This window comes from Ahaetulla prasina, chromosome 14 (genome assembly GCF_028640845.1).
Source record: "Ahaetulla prasina isolate Xishuangbanna chromosome 14, ASM2864084v1, whole genome shotgun sequence".
In the NCBI taxonomy this organism is placed as follows: domain Eukaryota; kingdom Metazoa; phylum Chordata; class Lepidosauria; order Squamata; family Colubridae; genus Ahaetulla; species Ahaetulla prasina.
The window spans coordinates 16568355-16590927 of NC_080552.1; the positions used below are offsets into that span (position 1 = coordinate 16568355).

General features: G+C 42.8%; 1 protein-coding gene across 5 annotated transcripts in view; it reads left to right on the forward strand.

Moving 5' to 3' along the window:
* CCP110 (centriolar coiled-coil protein 110) overlaps positions 1-20961 on the forward strand; it is a 22092-nt gene extending 1131 nt beyond the window's left edge. For 2 of the 5 annotated variants that reach the window (XM_058157519.1, XM_058157518.1), the window contains exons 2-15: positions 907-1062; positions 2163-2291; positions 4735-6358; positions 6865-6992; positions 7773-7953; positions 8426-8532; positions 9292-9408; positions 10793-10894; positions 12772-12888; positions 13525-13604; positions 14402-14464; positions 15462-15521; positions 15623-15705; positions 18904-20961. In XM_058157519.1, the coding sequence (XP_058013502.1) occupies positions 922-1062; positions 2163-2291; positions 4735-6358; positions 6865-6992; positions 7773-7953; positions 8426-8532; positions 9292-9408; positions 10793-10894; positions 12772-12888; positions 13525-13604; positions 14402-14464; positions 15462-15521; positions 15623-15705; positions 18904-18956 (2985 nt within the window). In that variant the 5' untranslated portion in view covers positions 907-921 and the 3' untranslated portion in view covers positions 18957-20961. Of the gene's footprint in view, positions 1063-2162; positions 2292-4734; positions 6359-6864; positions 6993-7772; positions 7954-8425; positions 8533-9291; positions 9409-10792; positions 10895-12771; positions 12889-13524; positions 13605-14401; positions 14465-15461; positions 15522-15622; positions 15706-18903 lie in introns of all 5 variants that reach the window. The other 3 variants (XM_058157516.1, XM_058157515.1, XM_058157517.1) reach the window with 3 other exon arrangements.
* Positions 20962-22573: the final 1612 nt, after the last annotated feature.

Below are 22573 nucleotides of genomic sequence, written 5' to 3' on the forward strand. Positions count from 1 at the left end.
CTAAAACTGTATTTCAATTTTAACTTTCTTTTTACTTTCTTTTGGCTTTGGTTGAAATGATCCCCATCACCCCTCAAACAGATGCTTGAAACTGGGAGGACCCCCCCCCATTTATTCAGCTTATCCTCGCCCCTCCCCTCCCCTGCCTTTGCCATCTTCAAGCTATTCTGGAACCTGGTTTAAAAATGCCGTAGATGTGGAGTGTGTGTGTCTTTATGTGTGGTTGTGTTTATCAGAAAGGGTTTATGCTTGGGATAAATTCCTGGCTCCTCAGCCGGAGACGTTAATAACAACAAGAACCAAAATCTTTAATAATAAGGATCGACTGGGAAGCTTCCTGAGAGGAAGAGGTTGCACCTGATCCCGGATCTTTAAAGATCGATGTGGAGAGACTAGATTCAAATTTAGAAATAAAAGCGGTGGGTGTGGGACAACTTCGGATAAGATGGGTTTCAGGGAACCTCCTAAATTTTGTACTACTTGTATAACGGAACAGTAGCATCATCTTGGATGACAGTACATTGATTTTTAAGTTTTGTCTTTTTAGTAAGTAAGCGTATTAGAACCCATTTTAAAATCAGAAACGTGTTCTGTAAAATCAGATTTTTAACTCCGTGGCTGCGAGTTGTGTAGTTTTGTTTGGTACAAATATAATAATTGCTGTCTTTTGATTTCAGTTGCCGAGGTGTTGTTTCTCGTCTTGATTTCTGTAAAAATTTTTAGAGCTCTGTTGCACAGTTCCTTTAGTCAGCAGTGCAGTTTTCCAGGCCAGTAATAACAACAACAGAGACAGATTAACCAGGTATTGTTGCATATATGCTGAGTTGTTATTTGCAAAAGAGGGTTTATTTTTTTCCTCCCTCTCCCTCTCTCTCTCTTTCTCTCTCTGTGTGTGTCATTCTGCAGCCCAACTGCATTACGATGGAGGAATATGAGAAATTTTGCAAGAAGTACCTGGCTAGGATTCAAGGAGAGTTTATGGAGAATGGAATGTCTCCCGTTGTTCAGTGCAGAAATGTATCCGTTATTCGATTTAATGGGGTCCCTGTGCTTTCTCCTCTGGTAAGTTGCCTTAATCACGTCCGTGGTAAAAAGATGATTACTAAAGTTGAGTTATATTGGACGCTTTGCGATGTGAATCTTCTGCCTTGCTTTTTCTTATTTTTAGAGGAAATAGTTTTTTATGTAACAGTAACATGGTTGGAAGGGACCTTGGAGGTCATCTAATCCATCCAACCCCCTTGCTCACGCAGGAGACCAGTACTAGGGATGTGAACTGCCAAAGTACCGACCTTTCTGATTGACAAGCTCAGCGTCTTAGCCTCCCAACCACCTTGTTGCACATGGTCCAACGAAATTAAATGTCGTCTTCAGTGTACATTATAACTATAAAAATTAAAAAACAAACATATATACATTCTGTATAATTGAAATTGAAAACCCAATACTGCACTTTACTGTAGAATTCAATATGGTTATTGCCCTGGGATAGAAGCTGTTTTTCAGCCTATTTGTCCTTGGTTTTTATTGACCTGTACCGTCTGCCAGATGGTAATAGTTCAAAAAAAAAAAAAAGGGGTGCCCAGGATGAGATGGATCTTCCATTAAAAAATTTAAGAATCATTAAGGATGTCCACTGGAGAAATCTTTAATGGTCCTTTACCAGAGCTCATATGCCCGTTTCTTGCATTTTGTGAGGGCTGGGCCCAAATTGTTTACTTTTTACTTTGTGTCTTTTCATTCCATATTTCTCAAAATCTGAATTGCATTGAGAAGATTTGCTTCGATGCTTGGTGTCTTCACTTGTGCATGTGGATCTTTTTCCTGAAGCTTTACAACCTTATTCACTTTAACATTCTTCCCCTCCCCCCCCCCCCCCATGTACTGGTCAGAAGTTTCTGGGAGCACTGACTATAAATCAATTAAAAAAACCTCCTTTTTTAGCCTAAAGCAATGACATTTAATAAAAGTACAGCTCACGATTGTCCCAAAGGTGCTTTCCCCCCCCCCAAAAAAATCAACTTTCTTGATTTTTTTTTCCCCTTTGAAAACATTTCGCTCCTCATCCAAGAAGTGTCTTCTTGGTTATTTTGAGAATCTCCGCCAATATGACCCCGTGACTAATAGATGGCAGTAATAATTTGTCTCCCTTGCTTTTCCAGCTGACTCTGGAGAAGAAGAAAGAACTTCAGCAAGACAGACAGAAGGCTCTGGAGCTAGAACGCTCGCGACAGAGTTCCAAACAGAGGCTTTTGCTGACCCGGGTTGAGGAAATAGTGGCCAACGTACAAGTGAGTTTGAAACATGTGTTTTTATGATGGGGGAAGCTGTCTTATCCGCAACAAAAATGAAAGGGAAGAGGTGTTATTTTGCTCTCCAGGAGCATAATCTCTGTTTTGTATTAAATAACCTAATTAAGGTAAAGGTAAAGGTTCCCCTCGTGCATATGTGCTAGTTGTTCCCAACTCTAGGGGGCGGTGCTCATCTCTGTTTCAAAGCCAAAAAGCCAGCGCTGTCCAAAGACATTTCTGTGTCATGTAGCCGGCATGACTAAACGCCATAGGTGCACGGAACGCTTTTCCCTTCCCACTAAAGATGGTCCCTATTTTTCTACTTGCATTTTTAACGTGCTTTCGAACTGCTAGGTTGGCAGAAGCTGGGACAAGTAACGGGAGCTCACCTGTGTACTGCGTCCTGTAAATAACATAATTAAATAGTGTTAAATCAACCTGTTGAGATGAAAGTAAGATTTCAGGATGGCAATGGGACAAGGCATTCTAACTAAGCACAGGCAAGGATAGGCTGATAATACACACTACTGAGGGTATCCCAGACTGGAAGAAGGTACGTGTTTTGGATACGTTGAAGTTCCCTCTCAGCTACAAAGTATATTTAGGTGTCTTTTCAGGCCGGCCTACTTCCCAGGGTTGTTTTTGGAGGGATTTTGTTTTGTAGGGATAACATTGGGAGAAACTCCCAGATAAAAAGTGAAATATAAATGTGAGGGGGGACGTGAAGAACGAATGAATAAAATATCTGCTTCTGTTCAATGGATGTTCTACATCTAATGTTCCTAAGATGTAATTAAAATTTGACATTTAAGATATATACATTGATATATAAAAGATACACACACACACACACACACGTATATACGTTTGTGTGTGTTACCAATAAAGGAGAATATTTGTAGTTCAGGGTTGAAATGAGGGATCCTTGGCGCTCTCTGAACTTGCTGACATTTCATTACCCAACTAGGTAACATCATCAGTGCTAGTTTGAGTGCGGGTGTGTGCGTGTATGTATGGGCTGTGATTGATTCTTTCATATATCTTAATGTGATGAAGAATTTGGAAACACTTAACCATCCCTAGCAGATTTATGGGAGCACACCTTTAGGTAATCCAAGGTTACTTCCGCTAAATGCAGAATTTGGGCACTTTTGATCTGGAACAAAACCGGTAGTTTTTTTTAAAGTGTTGACATTTCCTCTTGATTGTGTTTGGTGTAGAGCCAATGTAAATAGGCACAGGGGTCTGCCTCTCCCTCTCATAACTTGTGTGTATTTTCTTTCTAGAGCCGGCTCATTAGGGTGTTGGCACCGTTAACTATTTGAATTAAAGAGATCTGGGTGGTAACTAGAAGGCATGAATGAGATTGCCCTGGTGTTTGCTGGGCACAATGCAAGGGTATTTCAGCCAACAATGCAGCTTTGTTGCTTTAAAGGCTCTCACTTGTTAGCTCAGCTTGTTTGGCTGGAATGATAACAGAAGGCCAAACACGCACTATTCAATTTCTTGCTTGTGTTTACCAGCACACGCTTGGCAACCATTACCCAGCCCGGGATTCTGAAGATGTGGCAAGAGTGCGCTGAGAATACAATAATCATCACTTACATATTTTTCTATAGAGTGTGTATATTTAACCATGCTGTAGCTTGCCGCCTTGTTTTAAGAGTTGCCTGCAGCAGAATTAAAGAGCAATTGGCCGATTAACTTGATGCTCTTTGTACTTAGAGAAAAAAAAACTTTTAAAAATTGTGACAGATCAAACTGAGAGCCACTTTGGTCTAGTGGTTAAGGTACTGGCCTAAAAAGGAAGAGATTGTGAGCTCTAGCCTTAAGCATAAAATCTGGCTCAGTAACCTTGGGGCAGTCATTCTCCTTCAGCCAACCCACCACAAAAGGTTGTTGTGAAGGAAATAGAAGGAGAAAGGAGCATTGCGTATGTTCACCTCCTTGCGTTACTTATAAACTAATAAAGATGGGATAAAAAACCTGATGAATAAAAATTAAAACTGTAGGATTACGTTGCTACATCTGCCAAATGATCAGTTGATCTCTATTTCAGGAATGGTTAAAATCCTGTTTGTAATCCCTTTGATTCCCCCACCCTTTTGATCTCGCTGTCAAAACTGGTTTTGATTTTTTTCTTCTTTTAGTTCTAGAAGTTATTTGCTGCGCATTACATGCATTTATTAGTCTGCCCAGCTCTGTAAAGCTTCTGAGCGCTGTACAATAAAATCAATCTTAAAAGGCAATTAAAAACCCAAAGGGTTTGTTGGGATGGGATGGGACCAGTAAAGGCTTGAGTGGGTAAACGATTCAACCATCTCAATTACTTGGATCCTATCCAAGTATGCCTTTTGCAATTTGTTTTTGGACTTCTTTTAGAACAACCTACTAATTTTTGAACCCACTGCTTTAAATCTTTTTTTTTTTTAAACTCCGACAGATGAAACAGATGTCTAGCCAAAGCGATTTAGATCAGTCCGAGAAAGAGAATATTCGTTTGGATTTAGAATCGGAAGCGTTGAACGGCTCTGCAACAGAACCACCCAGCGTTTTGCCAAATTCTGCTGCTTTTGGTGAACATCTAGAACCTAAACAGATCCCAGATGCTAAGCCAGTGGATCCCCAGGGACAAGCAGACAGGACCCCTTTTGAAGGAACGGAACAATTGATCCTTCCTAATCCCATGGAAACGTCCAGTAGTCCTTTAGAAAAGAGAATCGGCTCGGAAGATCCGTTTCCCAGTCTTCCAAGCACGCCTCCTTCAAACGAGATTGCCAAGAAAGAGTCCACTGACCCTGGACTAGGTGCTGGGGAAGGTCCCGACCCATATGTCATGAGCCTTCAGAACCTCTTAAAAAAATCCAGGGAGTACATTCAGAGAGAACAGACGCGACGCAGTCTGCGGAGCAGTTCCAAACGAAACGGCAGTGGAAGCCACCCAGATAAAGAAAACAGCGCTGTGAAAACGAGCGAGAAAGAGAGAGGGAAATTGACGGGCAGGAATACTCCAACCCCAGAAAAATCCGGCCTCATCAAGCCCAGTGCTCCTCAACCTTCCTCAGTCTCTAAAAATCATGCCAGCGGAGTGACCTCCCCCAGTTTTTCTAAAGTCGATATCCCAATGAGGTCCGGAACGCCTCCCGTTTTGGACTCTGATTCGGATGAAGAATTCAAACACAGCTCCCTTTTCGGGAAGGACAGCATTCTCCGGAGCTTCACGGGCTCTTACTCAAAACTTCCCAGTCCGGAGCCAAGCCTGAGCCCCAAGATGCACCGGAGACGCCCCAGGCCCTCTTCCGTAGGGCACATCGTCATCACCAACCCCGTGAACGCCTACGAGTTGAGTCCCAAAGCGAAGGGAAGAGCGGCGGATTTGATCGTTCGGGAGGCTGGAGGAAGGCCCACAGCCTCCGATGCTGTGCCAAACCTCCCTGCGGATCTTGCGTGTCCCCGCGAGGCTCAGGCGTTTGACAAGAGCTCTTCCGATACCTTCAATGAACTCGTCGTGGGCAAACACAACGAAGTGTGTCCGCTTCCGGCCAATCGGCAGGAAGGCGGAAGCTTCCTGGCCTATCCCATTGCAGAAGGAGAGTCGATGTTAGAAAACGGAGCGGCATCAAGCGGTTGCCTTGCAAATCTCAGCTCCCCGGAGCTTCGGGATGTGAGCGGTGCCTTGTTGACCCAGAACCCAGCCAAAACCGAGACCCCGCCAGACAACGTCAAGGGCAGCGTAGCGGACAAAGTCAAGGGCAGCATGGTCACGGAACTCAACAAATCCTACGATGTACAGCGCCCGTCGCCCTTGCTGATGATGCAGATGCAGAGCAAGCCGCCTCTGGATACCCCAGAAGTGACCCTGAAAAACGAGCAGGTTTTAGAAAACGGGTTGGAAAAGGTGAAACGGAGACTTGAGCTGGAAGTGGATGCGGTGCAGAAGGAGAACACGCCGTGGGCTTTGTCCGCGGAAGCCGACGCACCAGAGAGGCGATGGCCGCACGATCAGAGATACCCGGGCAGAGCTGGGCTCGAGGCCAAAAACGAAACCCCGGCACGATGCCTCAGAGGTAAGGAAACAAGACACAGGTAGTCTCTGACTTAACAGTAATTGGTTTAGCAGCTGTACAAAGATACAGTGGCATTGAAAAAAGTGACTTCCGGTATGCGTACTTGCACCATCGCAGTATTCCTGTAGTCACATGATCAAAATGCAGGCACTTGGCAACCTGCATAGGTAGTAACCACCCACCTGATGTTATGAAAAGTGAGATTAGAGAATCTAGATGGCTTTCATGGCTAAAGTGGGATTAGAACTCACCATCTCCTGGTGATTGGCTCAAAGTCCCCAAATCAGGTTTCATGACTAAGGTGGGACTAGAACTCACCGTCTCCTGGTGATTGGCCCCAAGTCACCCAGCCAGCTTTCATGGCTAAGGTGGGACTAGAACTCACGTTTTCCTGCTTTCCAGTCTGGTGCCTTAACCACTGGACCAAACCGGCTCTCTTTGTACGCGATGTGTAAAGAACCAGGATTTCACAAGGACTGACTGTATCTCATGTGGGTGCTTTTCAGAAGAGGAAACATTAAGGCAGAAGATGCGGGCCCTTGCAGAGCTGAGGCAGAAGCTGGAAGAACAGCATGCCCAGCAGTTGTCGTTGTTGATAGCAGAGCAGGAACGGGAACAGGAGAGGCTCCAGAAGGTGAGAAGACCAAAAAAAAAACCAAAAACAACCCACCCCTGGAGGAAGAGACCCTGGACCTTTTCCGCTTTGCCAGGAACCTGGATGTGCAGGGATTCCGATAGTGAACAAAGGATTGGGATTGAGAAACTGGGATAAGTCATGAATCTTCCCCAACCTGGTGCTCTCTGGGAGCTGTCACAGGGCAAATTTCCCAGAATTCCCAGCGGAGGGACATTGGGAGGGGTCATTCCAACCTAGGGGTGTGCAAACTTGGCGACTTTAAGACTTGTGGATTTCAATTCCCAGATTCCTCAGCCAGCTTTGAAATCCACAAGTCTTAGAGCTAAGCAGGCTGAGGAATTCTGGGAGCTGAAGTCCACAAGTCTTAAAGTTGCCAAGTTTGGGCACCCCTGTTCCAACCCAACTGGCACACACAATGTAGGGCCAAAACTGCTTTGGCTGGAGGCCAGTATCTCCGTTGTGCAAAAAAACAAAACAAACCCACCTAATAAAATACCCAGGCCAGACAATTTTAATCTAGGGGTGGATTGTATTGGCTAAGATTCAAATGAAATTATATTTTAGGGAGACGTCCTTCAAATCAAATGACCAGACTGGGAGAATGACCAAAAAAAAAAAAAAATCTGGAGTGAGTCCAGCCTCTGCTCCCCCTTATCCTTTAGACTTTCAAAAAAAAAGATTAGCAAAAAGTTTTTAATTAGCAAAAAACGTTGTCCTCTGACATTTGCTGGTTGTAACACACACACACAAACACCTCTGTTTTCTTAAACGGCCCAGGAGATCGAAGAGCAGGCGTGGAGATTAAAAGAGGAAAAAACCGCAACTGAAAGTGGGATCCCTCCCATTAATATCGGCAGCAGCGTCGCTCTGGAGTGGAGAAAAATCACCGATACTAATCTGCTGGAATCTGTGCTGAATCGAGTTGAGGCTGCACATAACACCAACTTGGAGAGTGAGGGTAAAATCAGGAATGGTGCATGTTGATTTGAATGTGTAGCCCGGGGTGAATAAACAGTGATGGACGTGTCCTTCGTATTTGATTGACGTTTCATGTGTTTTCCTGGGTTGACTATCTCAAGCTAAGTGTTAAAAGCCATAGAAACTCTCAGTTTCCTTCCTGCTGTTAAACAGGTCACTTACATGATTTTAGGACCTTTTGGCAGTAGTGAATGCGGCAGTCCAAAAGTGAATGGCACAGTCATTCAGGGTACACTGTGGTTGTTAAGCAACTTGTTAGAGGACTACCTATATAGCCTTAAGATTCAGTTCTAAATTCACTTAACAAATGTCTCACTTAACATAAATTTTGGGCTCAATTGTGATCATAAATTGAGGACTACCTCTAGCATATAACCAACACAGGTTCTTTTTTAGTTTTGATATTCGTTGGTTTAATTATGACTTCCACTGTTAAAACTTTTTAAACACAGGTTTGGTGAACGCCGGATCTCCATTCTACCTCTGGGAGCAGCCAGCAAGCGGAAAACCAGTTGTGGCATCCAGGTCTATTAGCCGGAGTAAAATGAGGTGGTCTCAGGTAGGGATTTAAAGACCGTTGTTGGCAAATAAATCCTAGAGGAATTAACATTAAAGTTTTATTGGCAAAAGTTGCTATTTAGTCATCGCTCTTTTGTTAAGTGTTGAAATTTGATATCCCATTTTTATTTATACTTTCTATTAACGCTAATATTAGCATGGGAATTCGGTATCCCGTTTTCAGCCAATGCATGTAAAAAAAACCAAAGCATCTGACGGATACCCATATTTTTCGGAGTACCTTAGTGTTTAGGGAGGAAGGGGGGGTGGAATTCTGCCTACCAGGTATTCATCTGGCTAGTCACCTTCAGCACATTAGTTTGCTGACTGGTTTTGAGGTTGGGGCTGAAAAACAGCTTCTAAAGCACAGCCAATTGTCAGAGGAGCAGCAGTTAGAAAAGCAGGCAAAGCACGGAAGATCACAAGAGCCGTGTTGGGGCTGAAAAACAGCTTGAAAAGCAGAGCTGATCCTTAGAGGGAGCTCCAGTGACTAAAGCAGGCAAAGCGCGGAAGGGGTAAGAGAAGGCAGCAGGTGTTCCAGGTAGCCATTCTGGGCACCACGTGGGGTTACATTTGGCGTATAAGACTCACCCAAATTTTCAGCCTCTTTTAGGAGGGGAAAAAGGTGCCTCTTATACTCTGAAAAATACAGTAATTGAGACTCTAGAGTGTATTAACGCTGTTTTGTTTAGGTTCGTTAAACACAAGCTGATGGGGGAAATACTCTTGCGGTTACCTGATTTTACCTTTCCTCTTGAAGGTGTACAGCCCTGCCATGAAAAGGAAATTCAACAAGGTCTCTGCTCTAGCCAAGGGATTTTTAACCAGAAGACTCTTGCAGACAGAGAAGCTAAAGCACCTGAGACAAACGGTCCACGTAAGGAACCATCTGCATGGGCGCTCTGGCTGCCAACGTGCATGTATACATAATTAAAATGCAGCATGCTTCCCCCGCTTCCTTTCTCTGCAACACCTGCTCCTTTAAAAACTTGAATTATCTGCAGAAAGCTGAAGCTGTTGTCTGTTCCTTATTTCTGCTGTCCAAATGTTGCCTCCAAAGCTCTTACTTTTATTTTTCTATCTCTCCCGTGCTGTTGAAGGAAGTTGTGTTTATCTAACATGTTTCCCTGAAAATAAGCCCACCCTGAAAATATTTAACAGCATGTGCAGCCAGTTCCTGCCATTTCCTCTGGTTGGGGATTAGGGAGACAGAGCTGGAAATCAAGTAAGACGGCAAGAGGATCCCCTTCGTGCTCCATGCACCCCAAAATAATAAGACCTCCCCAAAAATAAGGCAAAGCGCTTATTTTGGGATTAAAAAAAAAATTAGACAGGGTCTTATTTTTGGGGAAACACGGTATATACCCTTTCTGAGGCTGTCATAACTCCAAATCTTAGTTAAATGATCTGTCATAAGTCAAGGGCTATCTGTAGAGAAGGTCTTTTTTATTTATTTTTTTATTTTTATATATAAAAATATAAATATAAATAAAAAGACCTTCGCTACAGGTAGCCCTTGACTTATGACAGGTCATTTAACAAAGGTTTGGAGTTACGACTGCCTCGAAAAGGGTGCTTTTATAGTCCCTAAAGCACTTCTGGCTATCCCCAAGATGACCGTATTTTGGAGGCTTGGCAACCACATTTTCCACTGATTGCAGCCTTCCACAGTCCTGTGCCTCAGAGGTGGAATCTTTTTTGCCAGTTTCTGGCAATTTTTGCCAGTTTCTTGCCAAAACAACAACAACACCCTTTAAGCTGGAATTTACTATCCCGTGCTTTGCTTAACAACCATAATCAAAACAGTTATAAAATTGGGTCCAGTCCTGTGTGTACCTCAGTGTACAACTATCGCTGCTTAGGAGCAAAATTCCAGTCCCAATTACAATCAAGGACTACCTATACCATCCTCCCTGCCACTGGCCCCAGTGACCACAGAAGCTGGACTTGACGAAAATCCATTTTTCATCTTTTTCCAGTCCTGCTTCCGAGTGACTTTCAGATAGATGACAGGAGGCGATCAACGGTGATTGCGTTTGCCCGTGAAACCTAAGTGCTGGAGGCCTACCTAACAACCTCTTCCGTGCCCTCCTGTCCCTAGTCAATTTCCCCCGCAAAATGAATGATTTGGCGGATATTCTCTTGGGAGGAACTTCCCTGCTTTCTTTGAAGCAGCCGTTGGCCTCAAGGGCTTGGTGTACCTGGATTCATTGTGAGAAGAATTGTACGGCAAACGGCACGTGTGTGCATTTCTTTTGTAGGATACCATGGAGTTCATCAAAAACTTCCAATCCGAAGCTCTGTCGAAGAGAGGAAACCTCCCCACTCAAGACGCCAATCTCCAAGAAAGAGTTGTCGCTCAGGTAAAGGTGTATACTTTGAGACAGGGGTCTCCAACCTTGGCAACTTGAAGCCTGGCGGACTTCAACTCCCAGAATTCCCCAGCCAGCAAAGCAGCAAAGGAATTCTGGGAGTTGAAGTCCTCCAGGCTTAAAGTTGCCAAGGTTGGAGACACCCCTGCTTTGAAATCTACGTGAGATTGGTTCATGGGGACAAAAAGCAACCCGTTCCATATATTGATTCTCAATCAAGCTATGGAAGCCATTTTCAGGTGGCGGTTCGAGGCACCTCATGGGAAATCAATTTCTGCCTGAGGCCCAAAGCCTTTCGGGTGACTTTTGGTTACTTCCGCTCTCTCAGCCTTAGGAAGAAGGCTAGGTTAAAACACTTCCAAAAAATATAGCGAAGAAAACCACAGCGACTGTTCCAGTTAGCTACCTGAGTTGAGGAAAGACCCAATGGCACATACAATAGTGGGTGTGAAAACCTTTTGGGAAAAGTGTATTTTTGAGGTTTGATGGCTAAAAAAACCACTTTTTTTGGGGGGGGGAGTTTCAAGATAATCCTATTCCACTGCTGGAATGGTCTGGGAATAGCCCAGATCTTCACCCAATTGAAAATCTATGGAGCCGACTAAAGAAACTTGTTAGTCAGAAGCGACCCAGCAATAAAACCCAGTTAATAGAAACCATCATTCAATCTTGGTTTCACATGATAACAGCTGCAGAACTAAAAGACTTGCTTCACCTCCATGGGAAGACTTTGTAAGGCTGTAATTCATGCTAAAAGTCACCTAGGATTAACTGACATGGGGATCATTTTTGCATATCTTGTTTTTTTTTTTTTTATGGTGATAATTTTTGTGTATCTCATTTTTTCTACGTGTTTCACTTTCCTTCTTTATCCTGTAACTGCTATTCTAATAGCAAATCCTTCACCAAAGTGATTGCATTACATTCTTGATTCAATTATCTTTCCATTGATATATAATTTTATGGTACTTTTTATACTTTCCCCAAAAGGTTTCCACAATTTTGGCCACTGCTGTACAGGTAGTCCCCGACTTACAACTACAATTCAGCCCAGGGGTCTCCAACCTTGGCAACTTTATGACTTGTGGACTTCAACTGCCAGAATTCCTCAGCCAGCACGCGTTGGCTGAGGAATTCTGGGAGTTGAAGTCCACAAGTCGTAAAATTGCCAAGGTTGGAGACCCCTGATTCAGCCCAAAAGTCTGTCGCTAGGTGAGACATATGCTAAGTGAGCTTTGCCCTATTTTACAACCTTTCTTACCACAGCTGTTCAATGAATCATTGCATTTAAAGTCAGTTACCCATCTGGCCTCCCCATGGACTTTGCTTGTCAGCAGGTTTGCCAAAGGGGATCACGTAACCCCAGGACATTGGAAACCGTCGTAAATATAAACCAGTTGCCAAGCGTCCGAATTTCGATCACGTGACCATGGGTGCATGGTGCAACGGTCGTGTGGGAAAAGTCACACTTTTTTTCTCCCCTCAGTGCAGTTGTAACTTTGAACGGTCACTGAACGGTCACTGTTGTATGTCGAGGACTACTTGTAACGCTCGCACACAAAGGATAAATTCTGTAAAACAACAACAAAAAAAGGAGTCAAAGTATACTATGGGTTAGCAATTAAAAAAATCAGTCATCGGTAGTTTATCAAAAGATATGTATGAGTGTTCGGGGTGTGTGTGCAAGAAATATTGTGATTTCTTTAGGGGAAGTCAGCCTCATTTTTTTTCCCCCCCTGAAATTCACAGAAAATTCATCCCTCGAGATCCAATCTGTGTGGTCTCTTGTGTGTTTCCTGTAAATATTCTCAGAGCAAGACTGTAGCATTTGAATTTTAGTTTACCTTTGGTGTTTTTTCTTGTTTTAGCTGCAGGCAGCACTGTATGATATTCACGATATTTTCTTCAAAATGGAAGCGTCGGAAAGGATGAGCATCTTACGTCAAGATCGAGAAATCCGCAAAGAGAAAATGCTTCGGCAGCTGGTGCGTTGCGGCCCCCTCCCCCCCCGTCACTTACAGATAGTCCTCGACTTACGACCACAGTTGAGCCCAACATTTCTGTTGTTAAGTGAGACCTTTGTTAAGTGACTTTCGCCTCCTTTTACAACTTTTCTTGCCACCGTTGTTAAGTAAATCACTGCAGTTGTTAAGTTAGTAGCACAGTTGTTAAGTGAATCTGGCTTCCCCACTGATTTGCTTGTCAGAAGGTCGCAAAAGGGGATCAAACGACCTTGGGTCACAGCAACGGTCGTAAGTATGAACCAAGTTGCCAAGTGTCTGAATTCTGATCAGGTGAACCACGGGGATGCTTCTAAGTGTGGAAAATGGTCCTAAGTCACTCTTTTCAGTGCCTTGTAACTTCAAAGAGTCACTAAATGAACTATTACAAGTCGAGGACTACCTGTACTGTGTGCTCGTTATATGCCGTAACATCGGTTTCTTGTTTTCTTTCTGACTTTGAAAAGCCTGACCACTGGTTTTAAATATAGTTTGTCACCAACACGCAGGTTTACAATTTACTCTAGCTGTAATTTAGGCGAGGTTATTTTTTTGTTAATCGTAATATCCTACAAATTGTCTTGTAATAAAACTAACATCTCTGATTGTTTGGGTCTATAGGATAAAGCCAAGTCCCCAAGAGACAGAGTGACCCTCTCTACAGCTACGCAGAAGTCTCTGGATAGAAAGAGGTATACAAAGTACGTGGTGGAAATGGTAACACATCCATGCAAGCAGCACACAAGAGATACTTTAGATGTGTTGGCAAAGTGCTTTATATTTTACGGTTTGTCATTCGGTGTCAAAAAGTGGGAATCTTTGTTTTAAATGGGGGGTGGGGAGTCCGACCTCAGCAACTTTTAAGATCTGTGGACTTCCAGCTCCCAGAATTCCCCAGCCAGCCACGTCTGAAAAGGCTCAGAATCTTGTCTTTTGTCAAGCTGTATGTACATCCTATTGGAATGCGGTGGCTCAGTGGCTAAGACACTGAGCTTGCCGATCGAAAGGCCGGCAGTTCAGCGGTTTGAATCCCTAGTGCTGCCGCGTAACGGGGTGAGCTCCTGTTATTTGTCCCAGCTTCTGCCAACCTAGCAGTTCAAAAGCACGTTAAAAAATGCAAGTAGAAAAATAGGGACCACCTTTGGTGGGAACAGCGTTCCGTGCGCCTTTGGCATTTAGTCATGCCGGCCACATGACCACAGAGACGTCTTCGGACAGTGCTGGCTCTTCAGCTTGGAAACGGAGATGAGCACTGCCCCCTAGAGTCAGCAACGACTAGCATGTATGTGCGAGGGGAACCTCTACCTTTACCTTTATGTACATCCTGCTTGTATATGGTTTGGCAACTCCCACCCCCTCTGCTTACAGCTTTCTACCTAACAAGGGGATAAAAATAAAGCAGCTAGAACAATATGTTTGCTTATAAAATCTTACAAACAAGAAGACATTCTTGTCTTCTCCCAAACTGTATTTTCACATGCTTCCTTTTCCTCAGTAGGGCTGCGGAAATGGGAATCCTAAATAAAAAAACCATTGGGAAGCAAAAGATCTTTGAAAACAGGTTTGTAACATTTTAAATCGTATTGTAGTAATACCAGCCCTCATCATGCAAAACCAGTCTAAACTAAGTTGGCTATGCAACCAACCATCATAATAATAATTGCTTGAATCTGCACATACTGTAGTGGCCAAAATTGTGGAAACCTTTTGGGAAAAGTGTAAACTAGCTAATAGCACCACTTTTTTTTTTTTTTGGAGTAGTACCATAAAATTATATATCACTGGAAAGATAATTGAATTAATAATGTAATGCAATAACTTTTATGAAGGATTTGATATTAGAATAGCAGTTACAGTATAAAGAAGAAAAGTGAAACACGTAGAAAAAACAAGATATACAAAAATGATCACCTTAGAAAAAATGAGATATACAAAAATAATCACCATGTCAGTTAATACTTAGTTGGGTAACCTTTAGCATGAATTACAGCCTGACAGCGTCTTCCCATGGAGTGAACCAAGTCTTTTAGTTCTGCAGCTGTTATAATCTGAAACTAAGATTGAATGATGGCTTCTATTAACTGCTGGGTCACTTTTGACTAACAAGTTTCTTTAGTCGGCTCCATAGATTTTCCATTAGGTTAAGGTCTGGGCTATTCCCAGGCCATTCCCGCAGTGGAATAGGATTATCTTGAAATTCCAAAAATAAAAAAATAATGTTATTAGCCATCAAACCTCAAAAATACACTTTTCCCAAAAGGTTTCCACAATTTTGGTCACTACCGTAGATTACGCCACTACCTTACGACATCCTAGATTCTTGAAAAGAACCGGCTGCTGTGGCGCCCCAATATTTTGAACAGATAATCAAACTTGTATGCCCCCAGTTTCCAATAAGTCCCAAGCGCTTACCACAGTTTCCTTGTTTATTTGTCCCTTCCTTTTTTCCTCCATTCCATCCTGAATTTTCTAGTCGTTTTCCTTGTTCTCTTTCAACTGCTGTTCTCTCAGAAAGCAGCTTTCATGATTCTAAATTCAAAATGTGATTTCTTCTGCAGAGTTCTTCAGCCCAACCAAGGCCAAAACGCTCCTATCCAACGGCTGCTGTCCAGACAAGGGTAAGACCGAATTTCTTGTATACGGGTGTTTGGGGAAATAACTTTTTTTAAAAAAAACCTTGGATGCAGGTGACTTATTACCTCCTTTTATGTTCAATCAGAACCTCTAAGGCCTCAGTGAAAGGGGCTGAGCAAAATAGAAAGAAACCCTCAGACCACAGAGTGCCTAGCAAGGCCTTTTCAGGTGTGTACGCAAAACTGGGTGCTGGGATCTCTCGCGTAAGAAAGATGCTTTCCGTTAGAAGCAGCTTTTAAGCAGCAGATCATTTCTTTCCTCTCGGTGCAACCGGCTCTGCTCTTAACTGCGCTACACTAACCCTCATTGGAATGAACACAAAACCCACATTGCAAAAGTTGTGCATGAAGGGCCGACTCAGTTTCACTCGGGTCCGTCATTATTAATCCGAGTGGCATTTCCCAAACTGAGTGGATGGCATATTATTATTGGAGGTGTTTTTAGTTGCGGTTTCATTTTGTGGATAACACCTGATGCCTCAACGTTGGGGATTTTTGTGTGTGTGTGTGTTTTAACTAAAACTTCCTGGCTGGGACACTTAACTTGTTTCTCACATGACTGTGCATGTTTGTGCCACATACATACATCCTATGTATGTCATATGATGAGGGGAAATGGGCGGCCTTAGAAGCTCTTGGATACTAATCGTGCTGTGCATGTGGACTTTTCTTTTTGAGGAGGTAGAAAGGGTTTCAGAAAGCTAACATTAATTTAGAAGAAAAAGGCAGAAAGTGTTTACAGGTCGTCCTCCACTTACAACCGTTTGTTTAGTGTCCATTCGAAGTTACAACAGCACTAAAACAAAGGGACATGACTGTTTTTCACACTTATGACCGTTGCCAATCCCCATGGTCACATGATCAAAGTTCAGATGCTTGGCAACTGACTCACATTTATGGCGGTTTCAGTGCCCCGAGTCATGTGATCCCCTTTTGTGACCTTCTGACAGGCAAAGTCAATGGGGAAACCAGACTCACTTAGCAACCGTGTGACTAACTTAACAACGGCAGCGATTTGCGGCAAGAACGTTTGTTAAAATGGGGCAAAACTCACTGAAGAAAGGTTGCTTACCAGTGGAAAATTTGGGCTCGTAATTCGAGGACTACCTGTATCTGTTTCTTACAATAGCCTTGCTTGCTTATTCTCCTTAGCTCGATGTTGAAAAAAGAAATTATAAGATACATGAGTTTTTTTTATTTTTTTTTATTTGCATTTATATCCCGCCCTTCTCCGAAGACTCAGGGCGGCTTAGCAATAGTCTTCATCCATTTGTATATTATATACAAAGTCAACTTTATTGCCCCCAACAATCTGGGTGCTCATTTTACCTACCTTATAAAGGATGGAAGGCTGAGTCAACCTTGGGCCTGGTGGGACTTGAACCTGCAATAATTGCAAGCAGCTGCTGTTAATAACAGACAGACTTAGTCCGTTGAGCCACCAGTTGCCCTCCTTAGATGATCACTTCAACCTGCCCATGATCCTCAGAAGACATCGTACCTCAGGGAAATTCTTAAACCATAATGATTTTAGTAGGCCTATGTGCATTTCCCCAAGAAAACAAATTCCATAATTAGAGCCAGACTTTCTCCTTGAAAATGGTCCCCTCCCCATTGGATACTACTCATGATCTCCAGATCAGTGGTGGGGCTTCTGGGGGTTCACAGGGGTTTTGGGAGAGCCTCTAGCTAAGATTCTGTGCAGTTCGGAGAACCCCCAAATCCCACTCCTGGCTGGCCCCGCCCCGCCCTTCCCAGGAGTCCCCACACGGCCCGTTTTGGATGCAGGTAAGTGCAGGGTGTGCGGGGAGGCTTGGGGAGGGTGAAAAACGGCCCTACTGGAAGTTCAGGAAGGCTGGAAACAGGCCCGTTTCCAGCCTGGGGAGGCCTTTCTTGCCCTCCTGGAGGCTCAAGGATGTTATGTTATGTTATGTCTCCGGAGCCCAGGGAGGGCAAAAATGTCCCCACCACCACCACTGTGGTGCGGGAGGCCAACTAGGCCACGCCCACCATGGCCACGCCCACCCAGCAACCGGGCAGAGAACCCCTCGCTAAAATTTTCGAAGCCCACCCCTGAGTAAGATCATATTGAAAACATTCTATGAAACATCGTAGAGGTTGAGGCACTTATAAAGAGAGCCAGCCAGTTCTGGGGAGCCCCCCAAATCTACAAACTGCACAGTTCAGCATTCGTAGAATGGAGGAAGTTCCAGCAATGTCTGTCTCTTCCCTATTCTCTCTGCAGGATGAGGGTTCCAGGTATTGTCAGGGTTCCAGAAAAACCTCTTCTGCATGAAAAAAACTCTGAAGCCATTGTCTTTCAAAGTTCTTTACTAGCATAAGGAAACTGGCACACGATGACTGAAATTCCAAAACTGAAACTTCTGGATTCTTTTCCCAGTTATACAAGCCCCAAGAGTCCCACCCTCCTAACCCCTTTGCCGGTCACATGGTCCAACATTCTTCCACTTCGTTCGAAACCTCTTCTTGCCACTCCTTCTGCAGATGCGAACACAATCCGACCTTGACCGCTTGAAGAATGTTACCATACCCATCAACCCCCCTTCTTCCCCTCAGGGGAGAAATGTGGCAGCGTCTGGAAACCTACGGCCTACTATGGTTTCCAGGCCTGACAGGTATCTCCTGTGAATTCCCACACACCTCATAGTAGCTCTGAAGATGCTCATCATGTCTGACTTCGCCCTTGGTGTAAAACCAAAATGGCGGTTGATTTTGGCCGAGTGTGAATGGGCCAGCATGGGTTGAAAAGCATTTTGTGTGTGTGTGTGGTTTTAGTGTGTTGGGTGAACTTGACCAATTGTGGTCTATTTAATAAGCCATGACTTACTACAGTCTTATCAGTTAAATCAATATGAGTCCAAGCTGTTTAAAAACCAACCGACCTTGCAGTGGTTTTACCTATCTACCTTTTCTACAGCTTTCTTGTACCTCCAACACAGTTTGTCTAGAATGGTCACAATTATTTTTTTTTCTTCTCCAACATGAAGCGTTCTGACAAAATAATTTAAAATCCCGTCAGGTCCATCTGCTGTATAAACCCATGAGCTACAGGACAGGATTTTAACATAGGCCTGCTACGTTTCTTAGAAGTTCAGGAATGTAAACCTCCCAAACCTGCTTAAGCTTTTTGTCGCTGCTTCTTGTCACTATCGTGGACAACCCTAATTTATTTATTTCTGTACACCGTTTGACACTTTATGGTTGTTCCTCTACTAAGCTGCCCTTCAGAACAAAAGTTCCATTTGCGTTTGCTTTTAAAACTGCTTGCTTCGGACAGATGGTTGGCTTTTTAAGCTTGTTACCTTTTAATGAACAAAACCGGGTTATTTCTGATTTTTGCTTTCAGGAGTATCTGTCGGAAGAATCCCAAGAAAGAAGCCAAATGTTGCGACAACCTAAGAAGGCAGCATTCCCTGGGCTAGGAAGTGGCTTAGCCTTGTCCTTCAATGTTCTCCAGATGTTCCTTCAAGGAACGTGGGTCGAGGAGAGGTCTGTGCATGTGGTCATGTTAGAGAAACTTAGAAGATTCTGGAACGGAAATTTGAATGAATGAAGGCGAAGGAAAGATGGATGTGAATGTGAAGGCCAGCCTTCCATTTGAGTTCTGGGTTTTTGTGCTTTGCTTATTCCCTCCAGTAGATGTTTTCCAGGGGATTCTTCAAGCAGCCTTTTGAAGCGGGGCTGTATTTTTCAATTGTGCAATAAATAACCCCGGAAGCATGATTGCTTTAGATGTCCAACATTCCTGCTTCTCTCTGTCATGTTCGAAGCACTTCTGAAAAGGAAATTTTTGGTCTCGGCTCTCTGGATCGTTTCCAAAGATGGCTGCACTTTTGTGTTACGCAAACCTTCTCTTGGCCACTTCAGTTCTCTGGAAATTAGAAGGGTCATGATGTTGAACATACCTTTCTTTAAGCTTTCAGCAAATGATGCTATGAATCAGAGGGTATATCTATTATATTCACCCACCTTTTTTCTGGCTATGGTCTTGTTTCTGAGCATGCTATGAGATCTTGTTTATAAGATGCTATCAAACTTGATTTTTGTAGTATGCGAACTAGAAACCTCCTCTTTAACAAATGATGACAACTGTTAAGTGGGCAGGGAAGGTTATTTTGCTAAACATTTGCCTCATTTTCTCTTTTTAAATCCAGATTTCTGGTGGCGTTCTTTATGAACAACATTTGAATAATGAATGACCAGTGCTAATAATAAGTTGGACTAACATTATATTTGTCCAAGGTTACTTATTTAACATTGGACTAAATGGTAAATTGGACTAACATTGTCCATCTTTTCTCTTTCAAACGTATAACATGGAGATTAACCACCATCTTAATTTCACAGAAAAGCTGGATGAACCAAACCATTTCAAAATACAAATTGTATTTATGTAAATATTGTTTTGGAGAGGGGAGGGAAACAGTGGATTTTAGTGTGGTTTTGAAAGATTGAAACAAGAACATGTTGGGAAATAAATTGATGTGCTGCTTTAGCTTAGTAATGCTTTATCCCAGTAGCATCTTTAGTCACAGTTAATTTTACATGTTCAGGTGGTATTAATATTTTGCCAGTGGTAGAGGTTTTGGATGTGGTGTCGCTGAAATCATTCCCACGAATTGAAAAATTAAGGTTCAGCTATAAAAATGGGGTTTATTTTATACATGGAAACAGTTATTTATACTAAGATGCTTATAAACTTACGTGTATCTTGTAATGCTTTTATTACATCATGCAGTGTTTTAAAATCCTATTTGGGACTGAGGCTGTCTTGATGCCAGTTTAAAAAAAAAGTCAAGGATTATTGATAGAATGATAAGCCAAATGCTGGGTTATCCTGGTTTATTGTAGGCAAAAATCCCATACAGATGGATAAACAATCAACAATGTAACAGTTTAAGCAACACCCAGCCCCTGGATTTCTCATCCTGACTAAACCAGGATGTATAAGCAAACTCCAATTTCATGACGAGCATTTGGTCAAACAAGCATCTGGTTTGAACTTTGCACTAATGCTTCATATTTCTGGGTTTTTTAAAAAAAAATCTGCTTCTTTGCTTGTTTTATCTACTTATCTGAAGGGAGATCCGAGTCAATGAATTACAGAGGTCGGCTCTGCTTTCCCGGTAAAAACAGACAAGCCACAAATTGCAATGTAACCAATCATGGTTTTAAAGATTGCCCTTGGCTAATTTGAGGCGCATAATGCAAGTGCTTGTCACGGAAATAATTCACTGCATTCTGGTTTTAAATCTATTTTCAATGCTCTTGCCTGAGGTTCAGAAAACCTGAACTGAAGATTCACAAGCTGACTTAAAAATTGTGGTTGTTGCCTTGCATGTTAAGCTACAGTTTACATGTTTTGTCAATGTTAAAAGTAACCTAATTGTGTGCTGTGGAGTTAGACCTAGGCCGCATGTAAATAGAAGCATGTTTTTAAGTACAAGTTCTGTAATTTAAGTGGACCTTTTGATATTTTAGCACAAAACTTTTTATTTATAAATTGACAGCATATGGCCTTCTATTTACAAGTGCCAGGATGCCTTTTTTGTAACTTAACGTTTCATATTTATTTATTCTCAATATTTGTTTGCCTTTTTTTTTTTTTTGAGTGGAATGCCATGCTATTATAAAGCCTTATTTTTGTATATTGGTTTTCACCTGTCCTTTTTTAAAATCTCTTTAAGTATATTACACAATTAAACTTTTTTTTTAAAAAAAAAATCTCAGTATTTCTGTGCGTGCATATACACTTTCTTCCTCAACCCATTTCTGTGACGCTAAGGATAATTTTGGACGATGAAACCACACAGACTTCACTTTTCAACTATCACATCTTCACATCTATCTGCGAGACAGTGACCAGTCAGGGAACATTTTTTTAAAAATCAAACACTACAAATGGATTGCTTTGTGCTTGCTTATTTCTTTTCTTTGGCTAGCAAAACACAGACATCTTTTGTTTCTGGAGCTCAAACGCTTTTGGGACTGCCCTATTAGTTCCATCAGCCCCAGCCAAGCAGCAAGGATCCCAGAAGGAAAAAAATACCCTGGAAAGGGGAGGAGAAGACACAAAGGATCTTAACAATTCTAAGAATCAATTCCAACATTGCACCCAGTGACAACTGGTTGACTAAGCTGTGTTTCACCTCAAACTGGTTGGTTGGACAAGCCACCTTCAGCCAAATTTGCAATGTCATGCTTTAGTTGGTAAAGGTAAAAATTCCCCTCGCACATAGGTGCTAGTCGTTCCCGACTCTAGGGGACGGTGCTCATCTCCATTTCAAAGCCGAAGAGCCAGCGCTGTCCGAAGATGTCTCCGTGGTCATGTGGCTGGCATGACTCAATGCCAAAGGCGCATGGAACGCTGTTACTTTCCCACCAAAGGTGGTCTCTGTTTTTCTACTTGCATTTTTTTACCTGCTTTCGAACTGCTAGATTGGCAGAAGCCAGGACAAGTAACAGGAGCTCACTCCATGATGCGGCACTAGGAATTTGAACCGCTGAACTGCCGTATCTTTATTTTATTTTTATTTATTTTTTTGCATTTATATCCCGCCCTTCTCCGAAGACTCAGGGCGGTTTACACTATGTTAAGCAATAGTCTTCATCCATTTGTATATTATATACAAAGTATCTTAGCCACTGAGCCACTGCATCCCACGTGCTTTAGTTAGTAGGAACCTTCTAAAGCAGGGGTCTCCAACCTTGGCAACTTTAAGACTTGTGGACTTCAATTCCCAGAATTCCTGGGAGTTGAAGTCCACAGGTCTTAAAATTGCCAAAGTTGGAGACCCCTGTTCTAAAGCAGCTTTTCTTAATTTTGGCAGCTTTTCAGCTGTGTGGACTCCCAACTCTCAGAATTCCCTAGTCAACCAGGGAAATTGCCCAGCCAGGGAATTCTGGGAGTTGTTGGGGAGTCCACACAAAGCTGGAAAGCTGGCAAAGTTGAGGGGGGAAAAAAAATAGCTTTAAAACTTGAGTCCCTGCGGATAAGCCAACATAGCTTGGCCAAG